General features: G+C 50.8%; 2 protein-coding genes across 2 annotated transcripts; both read right to left on the reverse strand.

The window, feature by feature from the left end:
• Nucleotides 1–242: 242 nt before the first annotated feature.
• HOXB5 (homeobox B5) lies at nucleotides 243–1,965 on the reverse strand. The gene is made up of 2 exons (XM_058041877.1): nucleotides 1,416–1,965; nucleotides 243–490 (listed from the first exon to the last, which is right to left on the reverse strand). Exons 1-2 carry the CDS (start codon nucleotides 1,963–1,965, stop codon nucleotides 243–245), a joined length of 798 nt encoding a protein of 265 aa, XP_057897860.1.
• A 3,246-nt stretch (nucleotides 1,966–5,211) lies between these two features.
• On the reverse strand, nucleotides 5,212–8,195 carry HOXB6 (homeobox B6). Its single transcript, XM_058041881.1, has 2 exons — nucleotides 7,787–8,195; nucleotides 5,212–5,471 (listed from the first exon to the last, which is right to left on the reverse strand). Exons 1-2 carry the CDS (start codon nucleotides 8,193–8,195, stop codon nucleotides 5,212–5,214), a joined length of 669 nt encoding a protein of 222 aa, XP_057897864.1.
• Between the last annotated feature and the right edge of the window lie 458 nt (nucleotides 8,196–8,653).

The raw sequence follows: 8,653 nt of genomic DNA on the forward strand, positions 1-8,653 counted from the left end.
CAGGAGCTGCTTTGGGCAGGAACCAGCCCCGAAGGTGCCTCGCTGCTCCGTGCCCCCGAACTGCGATCTGCCCATCCTTCCTTTATTTCATTACTCGCTCGGGGGTTTCGCTGTGGTTTTGGGGTTGTTTTGTTTTTTGTTTTTTTTTTTTTTTTTTGTTTTTTTTTTAATTAATATATTTTTTTTCCTCCTTCGTCTTCGCCTCCCGCTCGTTTCGCCCCCGGATTTTTTGGCCGGCGAGCTCAGGGCTGGAAGGCGCTGCCGGCCGAGGCCAGGCTCATGCTTTTCAGTTTGTTGTCCTTCTTCCACTTCATGCGGCGGTTCTGGAACCAGATTTTGATCTGGCGCTCGGAGAGGCAGAGCGCGTGAGCGATCTCTATCCTCCTCCTGCGGGTGAGATATCTATTGAAGTGGAATTCCTTCTCCAACTCCAGCGTCTGGTAGCGAGTGTACGCTGTCCTCGCCCTCTTCCCGTCTGGTCCGGTCATGTCTGGGTAACACGGACAACAGCGGGGTTGGGGTTTGCTCTTTCTGCTCGCATTCCACCTATTTTCCATCTATTTTCCACCTATTTTTTAATTCCAAGCCTATTTTTCGCGCTTTTTTTAGATTTTTTTTTTTTTTTTAACAGTGGAAAGCTGCGAATTGCCCCCAAATACCAGCACCCCCCCACACACTCCTCTGACTCGTTTTTCTCCCAGCCCCCCTCGCACACGTGTGGAACCCCCCACCCTCGGCCTCTGCAGACCCCAATTCCCCGCTCGGGGTCCGTCATTTACAGCTCTGGGCATCGCTGCCCTTCCCGTGCTGTTCCCTGGCAGATTTGGGGCACAAAACGGGGAATTGCGCTCGGAGCGGGGCTGGGGGGCGGCTCTGCCCCTCCCGGGGGTCTCCCGGTGCCTTTGGGGGTCTGGCAAGGGCAGCTCGGCGGGGACGAGCCCAGAAGAGCGGGGCAGGACGAGCTGCGAGCCCCATCCGCGCCTCCAGCTCCGTTTTAACGCTCAATTCTCCCCTTTTCACCCTAAACAACCCCCCCCGGCCTCGGATTTTAAATTACCTTTCTCCCACCACCCGCACGGTGCCGAGAGCCTGGGGAAAAGCGCAGGGAGGGCGAAAGGAAAATAAAATCGCCCCCCAGAAAGGCAGAGAGACACACGCAGAGCCCCCCTCGGCAGGCGCCAGAGGCAGCTCCGGAGCGAGAAATACAAAAGCAATAAATAGCTGCGATTCTGATCAAAGCGCCTCCGCGGAATAAAGGGAAGGAGAGAGCGGAAAATAAAGCGAGCGGGGCTGGGGGGGAGGGAGAAAAAGGGGGGAAAAAAGAGAAAGGAACGGCGAGGTGGGGTCGGGGTGGGGGGGGGATTGTGCGGCAAAAAAATAAACAAGCACAAGGAGGGAAAAAGAAGGAGCTGTACCATGGCTAATGTGAAGTTTCCTCATCCAAGGGAATATCTGAGGTGCCTGCCCTTCTGTCGCTGCCGTGGAGGTCGCGATGGGCTCTGCCTGCGCTCGGGGGATGCTGCTGCTTATTGGAGTGCCCTCGTCGGCTCCCGAGGACGCGCTGGTCTCGTCTAGTTCTGTGAAATTTGTGTTGGTGCTGCTGGCAGCAGGAGCCGGCTCGGAGGGGGACGGGGCGGGTTTGCCTCCGTGGCTCTCGCTGTTGGAGCAGGGCAGGGAGTCGGGAGAAGATAAGGAGCAGCTGGACGCCTGTCTAAACCTGCTCTCCTGAGCTGGAGAAGGGAAACCGCGGGAGCTCTCGCCCACAGCCCCAAAGTGACTGGAGGAGGCTGAGCGGTTGATGCTAAGGTCCATCCCATTGTAGTTGTAGCCATAAGAGCTGGAATGCATGGTGCTTGAATCTCTGTAAGAACCGTTCATGGAACTGCCGGTCCCATAATTTAGTAACTGATAGTCGGGGCCATTTGGGTAGCGCCCTGAGAACGAGTTTACAAAGTAAGAGCTCATTTGGGTTATTTTGGAGGGCTTGATTTGTGGCTCGTGGTCGTTATAACCCCGTGCTTGACGATTTATGATGTATTAATGAATTATAGCAATGCACTGTACTTCGTTTTTGCTATGTATGCGGCCAAATATGGGGGGAGGGTGGGGGGTGCGTTTGGGCGTCACGTGCTTTTGTTGACCAGTCGTAAATTCTCGCTGATGACCTCAAGAGGTAATTCATGCTCTATGGTTACAAATAATGACGAGCGAGGAGCCGCTTTAGGCCCAAAGTCGCCCCAAATCCGCCGCCGCCATCGCCCCCCGCCTAGGCGGAGCGCGCCACCTGCCGGCCGCGCCGCGCCGCTGCGCCTCGGGGACCCCCCTTCCTCCTGCTGCTCTCCCAAAAAAAGAGAAAAAAAAATTAAAAATCCCCGTCACCCCCACTGCGGTTCTGTGATTCTGCTCCGTTTTGGTTTTTTTTTGAAAATAGAAAAATATGTTTTAAAGAAGTGAGGAGCGAGGAGAGGCTGCGGCGCGTCCTGCGGGGCCGGGCGCCCCCGGGCTCGGGTTGTTCTGGAGGAGTCTCGGTGCTGGGAAAGCGCTGGAGAACTTTGGGATGAGGTTTTGGGTGGCTCGGAGGCCTCTGGGGGGTCCGCAGTTGGAAGGGGTGGCCGAGAGGAGCTGCGGGTAGTTTTGGGGCGGTTTCTCCGTGCAAAAGTCGAGGTTCCTTCAGGCAGGAGCTCGCACCTCAGCTCTGGAGGGGAGAAAAGAAACTCGGGGGGAAAATCGGGTGGGAGAAAGGAAAAAGAGGCGAAATCAGGCCAGTGAAATGGTTGGCAGCGTTGGCAGCGTTGGGATGTTCCTGCTCCTGAGCATTTCCACGTCCTCTCTGAGCCTTGGGCTGCGCGGGTTTTCCTTCCCGTTTGTTGACCTGCAAGAACATCGGGGAGCAAAAGCGCTCGGAAATTGGGGAGAACGCTGGGAAAGAGCTGGAATTTTTTAGCCATCACTTTCCTCTTTTTCCTCTCCTTCTTCTCTTTCCTCTGTCTCTCTCCTTTTCTCTGTCTCTGTCCTTTTTTCAAATTTTATTTTCCTTTTTTTTTGTGTTTTTTTTTTTTTCTTTCCCTCCTTCCGAGGCACTTGAGGAATTTCGCGTGCTCGCCTGCAACTCATTGGGAATTATGCGCCATATTGAAAGTGACATATAATTATAATAATTACGGGCAATGAAAAGCGTGGCAATAATAGTAAATGTCCTACAGCTGTGAAGCTTCTGCGTGAATTGATTTGGAGAGTGGCTGGCACTCACGGCGGCCCGTGGCGCGGGGGGGACGCGCTCCCACCCGGCGCTTTCTGGTGGCCACGGGCCGCTCCCCGCTCGCCTTTTCCAGCCCCGAATCCCCCAGCAGACAACAAAAATAAAAATAATCCTCCGCTCTCATTCCATTCCTCCCCGCGAAGCCGGGGAAAAGTTGGAGATTTCACAAGAAAATTCCTCAAAACCTTCCCCGTCCCGTCCCCGGCCAAGGCAAGGAGCCGCTGGCCAGAGAAAATAAAAACCTGCCCTTTCCAAGCAGCTCCATTCACGGTTTTCCCACTTTTTTCCTCCCCGGTTTAAACGGGCGCTCATTCCCGGCGATGAGAATTTTTCCCGGGGTGAAATCCTTGGAAACCTGGAATTTTTTTAATTTTTTTTTTTTCGCCACATTTCTCTTTGATTTGGGGGCGCGGAGCGGGGGAGCAGATGTTTGAAAGATGCTGGGCAAATGTTAGGTGGCTTTGGCGGATAAATGAGCGCGTATTTTTGCCCGTTTCCTTGATTTATTATGGAGATGGGAACGGCGTTTCGTCATAACTCTTTGTACTGTAACAATAAAAAAAAAAACACAGAGAGAAAGAGAGGGAGAGCGGTGCTGAGAGGGAAATGTCAGCCAGGAAATGCTCCTGGAGAAAGGGCTCCCATCGCAGGTTAGAGCCCAAAAATGGGGGAAAATCAGATTTTTCTGTAATCCCGAGCGCTCCGAGCTGCGCGTCCGAGGACATCGGGGGGGCGAAAATCTCCTTTTCACCCCCCTGGAAAAGGGAAAATTCCCCTCAAAACACGCTAATAACCACAGGGGAGGGCTGTGCGGTGAGATCGAGGACTTGGCTTTTATTAGAGAATTCCATGTTCATACCTAAGACAAACTCCAAACACAACACGTACAAAAATTAATAAAATAGAACTTTCTGTCGTTGTTCTTCTTTTTTTTTCTTTTTTTTTTTCTTTTTTTTTTTTTCTGCAGCCTTGTAGGTAGTACTCGTTCTTTCAGTAGATTTTTTTTCCTTTTGAAAATAAAAAATTAAAAAAGGCAAAAAAACGAAAAAAAAAAAAAAAACCCACCCAAACAAAAAACAAACACCCCCAAACTAATTACAAAGAACCTCAGGGTTTGATTAATTTACCAAAGGAGTAAAAAAAAAAAATAATTAAAAAACAGAAAAAGAAAAGAAAAAACCCAACCTATGTCAACCGTGCATGGAACATTTGTACAAAATTAGGACAATAAACACCCCAAATGACATATATTGCAGCACTTCCATTAAATACAAGAGTTAGCAGGTTACTAACAGTGACACCAAGGGTAGAAACACGGCTAGGAGTCCTTTTTTTTTTTTAATTTTTTTTCTTTTTTTTTCCCCCTATTTTCTCTTCCCCTTTCTTTCCCTCCTTCTCTCTCTCCATCTCCTCACTTTTTAATTATTATTATTATTATTCCATTTCCATGAGGGGGGGGGCGGAGCAGGAGGGAAAGGGTGAAAAAAACTTAAAACGCCGCTAGAAGCCGGGTTAATTTTTGCGGTTTTTGGACAAAATCAGTGGGAATTGGAGTCCAAGGTGTTGGTGGCCCAAACCTTGTGGGCCACTAGAAGCCGGGTTAATTTTTGCATTTTTTGGACAAATTCAGTGGGAATTGGAGTCCAAGGCGTTGGTGGCCCAAACTTTGTGGGCCACTGGAAGCCGGGTTAATTTTTGCGTTTTTTGGACAAATTCAGTGGGAATTGGAGTGCGGGGCGTTGGTGGCTCAAACTTTGCGGCTGCTGCGGGGATTTGTCCCAGCCAGCCCTCACCTCTCAACCCCGTCCCTCCCTCAATTCCAATTTTTTAGCGTTTTCTCCTCGCGTTTTAAATAACTTTTGAGTTGTTGTTGCCTTTTTTTTTCTTTTTTCTTTCTCTCTCTCTCTTTTTTTTTGTTTAATTTTTTTTTTGTACGTTTAATTTCTCTCGAATCACTCCGCCGCCTTCTCCTCCTCCTCCTCGGCGCTGAGCTGCGAGGAGCTGAGCAGTTTGTTCTCCTTTTTCCACTTCATCCTGCGGTTCTGGAACCAGATTTTGATCTGGCGCTCGGTCAGGCACAGCGAGTGCGCGATCTCGATGCGGCGCCGCCGGGTCAGGTAGCGATTGAAGTGGAATTCCTTCTCCAGCTCCAGCGTCTGGTACCGCGTGTACGTCTGGCGGCCCCGGCGGCCGCTCGGCCCGAACGACGAACCTGGGGCGGGGGGGAGAAGCGCAGGAAAAAAAAAAGGGGGAAAAATCAGCGAAAAAAAAACCAAAACAAAAAAAATTCCGGAATTTCAACGGGAAACGTTTAAAAAATATAGAAGGAAATATTAAAAAACAGGGGGGGAATATAGGAGGGAAATACGGGGAAATAGGGGGAAATTTAAAAATATAAGAAAATAGGGGGAAGCATTAAAAATAGGGGGAAAAATAAGGGGGAAATAGGGGAAAATTTAAAAATATAAGAAAATAGGGGGAAATACAAGAAAACAGGGAAAAATAAGGGGGAAATAGGGGGAAAATTTAAAAATATAAGAAAATAGGGGGAAATACTAGAGAACAAGGGGGAAATAGGGGGAAATGTTTTAAAAATAGAAGAAACTAGAGGGGAAAGGGGGATTAAGGGAGAAGTAGGGGGGATAGAAGGAAATGGGGGGAAGTAGGGGGAGATGGAAGAAAAGGTAAGAAAAGAGGGGGAAATATGGAAATTAAGGGGAAATAAGGGGAAATAAGGGGATATAAGGGGATATAAGGGGATATAAGGGGAAATGGAAGAAAAGAGAGGGAAATGGAAGAAAAGAGGGGGAAATAGGGGGAAATAGAGGGAAATAGGGGGAAATAGAGGGAAATAGAAGAAAATAAGGGGGAAAGAGGGGAAATGGGGGGAGTTAGGGGGAAATAAGAGGAAATGGGGGGAAACAGCGGAAATAAGGGGGCATAGAAGGAAATAGGTGGAAATAAGTGGGAAACAGGCGGAAATAAGTGGGAAATAGGGAGAAATAAGGGGGAAATAGATAAAAACAGAGGGAAATAGAGGAGGGGGGAAGGGGGAACACCGAGTTTGATTTTCGGGACGCTGCGGAGGGGGCCGCGCCTTCCCAGAGCTCTGCGCAGCTCCAGGAGGAGCGCTCGGAGCGGCCCGGCCGGGCAGGGGGGGTTAAAGCCGGGCTTTGGGCAGGGGGGGTTCGAGCAGGGATTTGGGCATGGGGGGGTTCGAGCAGGGATTTGGGCATGGGGGGGTTAAACCGGGATTTGGGCATGGGGGGGTTCGAGCAGGGATTTGGGCATGGGGGGGTTCGAGCAGGGATTTGGGCAGGGGGGGGTTAAACAGGGCTTTGGACAGGGGGGGGTTAAAGCCAAGATTTGGGCAGGGGAGTTTGAGCAGGGATTTGGGGCAGGGAGTGTTAAACAGGGATTTGGGCGGGGGGGATTGAACCGGGATTTGGGCTGGGGTGGTTTGAGCAGGGATTTGGGTAGGGGGTTTAAAGCCAGGATTTGGGTAGAGAAGGTTAAAGCCGGGCTTTGGGCAGGGGGGTTTGAGCCAGGATTTGGGCAGGGGGGGTTAAACCGGGCTTTGGGCGGGCAGAGCAGGCCAGATCCATCTCATCCCGGGCTCGGGGACCGCAAGGTGTTCCCGGCCCCCCCGCGCCGTAATAGATCGCGGCATTTAAGCAATAATGAAGTGAATCGATCTGCCCGAAGCCCGCATTAAACAGGACACAACGCTTGATGTCCCCGCGCTAATGGACATCAATTTGGAACTTAAAAGGCAACAAATGCATCTAAACACGGGCGAGGAGAGCAGCGAGGCTTCTGATATTTTTCTTTTCCCCCTCCCCACCCTCCACTTATCTGAGTTTTAAAAATTATGATTGGAGTTCTGATTGAGGAAACAGCACTTAAAGAAGTCATATATCACCGGGGAGGGGGAGAAAACCAGGAAAATCCTCCCCAGGCAGACTTTTCATTAGGTGAGAGTCGCATTAAAAATGCAACCGTCCGCCTTCAAATATTTAAACACTTTTTCTATCGTTTAATGAGAGAGAGAGGGAGAGGGAGAGATGGAGTGAAGGGAGAGGAGCTGTGTGTGTAAAGTCATCCAGATCTGATTTAGAAAAGATATCTCCCCGTGCGTGTGGGGCACGGACAGAGACAAATCGCTGTAGCTGAGTGACACGCCAACAGGAATGTGGCAAAAAAAAAAAAAAAAAAAAAAAAAAAAAAAAAAAAAAAAGAGGGAAAAACAAGAAAAAAAAACAAGGGAGCAAGGGAGGGAGCGGGACAGAAACTCAGAAATTCAGTTTTGGGGTTGAAGCGTTTCTAGCTAGGGGAATCTCGGAGCGCTGGGAAGTTTTGGTGCGTTTGGAGCCCGAGTTCCCCCAGCTGGAAGTTTGGGCTCTAAAACCGAACCTTCCTCCTGCTCCCCTCGCTCGCTCTCTCTCTCCCTCCCTGGCGGTAACAAATAAGAAAAAGGGGAGGGAGGAGGAGACGGGCGCATTTTTTTCTGTAAAAGAGCAAACTCACTATTGCAAGAGTTCATCCGCTGCATCCAGGGGTACACGGGCGCGGAGCACTTCTGCTCCTCGCTCTCTCCGAAGGCGCTCTTGCCGTGCGCGCAGTCCTTGAAGGAGGGCGCCTCGTCCAGGCTGGGAGGGGCGCACGCCGGCTCCTTGTCCCTGAAGAAGCCGCCGGGCCCGAAGTCGCAGGCGGCGGCGCGGCCGCCGAACGCCGCCGAGCTCTGCTGGTAGTAGGGAGAGGAGGAGGAGGAGGAGGAGGAGTAGCAGCCCTTGTCCTGCGCCGCTCCGTAGGTGCCCGGGTAGTGCCGCAGAGGGTCCGCGTAGCCCGAGGGGTACAGCGGGAGCTGTCCCAGGAAGGGCTCCTGCCCCGCCGCCAGGCTCACCGGGAAGGTCGAGTTGACAAAATAAGAACTCATCGGGAAGGAGAGAGAGGAGAGGAGAGAGATTCCCCCCTCTTTTTTTTTTTTTTTTCTTTTCCTTTTTCCTTTTTTTTTTTTTTTTTTTTTTTTTTTTTTTCCGCGTGTGTGTGTGTGCGTGTGCGTGCCGTCCCTTTTTTTGCCCGGGCTTTATGATTTGTTGTGTTTTATAGTCCAAGTGGTTTAGCTATTAGTGGTATATCGGAGATTGGGTTTTAGCTGAAGGGAGATGGCGCGGTGCCAGCGAGGGACACAAGGAAATACAACCATCTGATCACGGGCTGACCAATAGCAGGCGCCTGAGGTTGCAAAATAGCACCCATGAGGAGCGGAGATTGCACCAGGGACCCCCAAGAACAAACCGTCCACCCCCTTTTCCCTCCCTTTTAAACAACAGAAAGGCACCCCCTTAACCAAATATATAATATCTGCCGAAAGGAGCCTTCTCCCGGCGCGCT

Source organism: Melospiza georgiana, chromosome 28 (genome assembly GCF_028018845.1).
Source record: "Melospiza georgiana isolate bMelGeo1 chromosome 28, bMelGeo1.pri, whole genome shotgun sequence".
Lineage (NCBI taxonomy): Eukaryota > Metazoa > Chordata > Aves > Passeriformes > Passerellidae > Melospiza > Melospiza georgiana.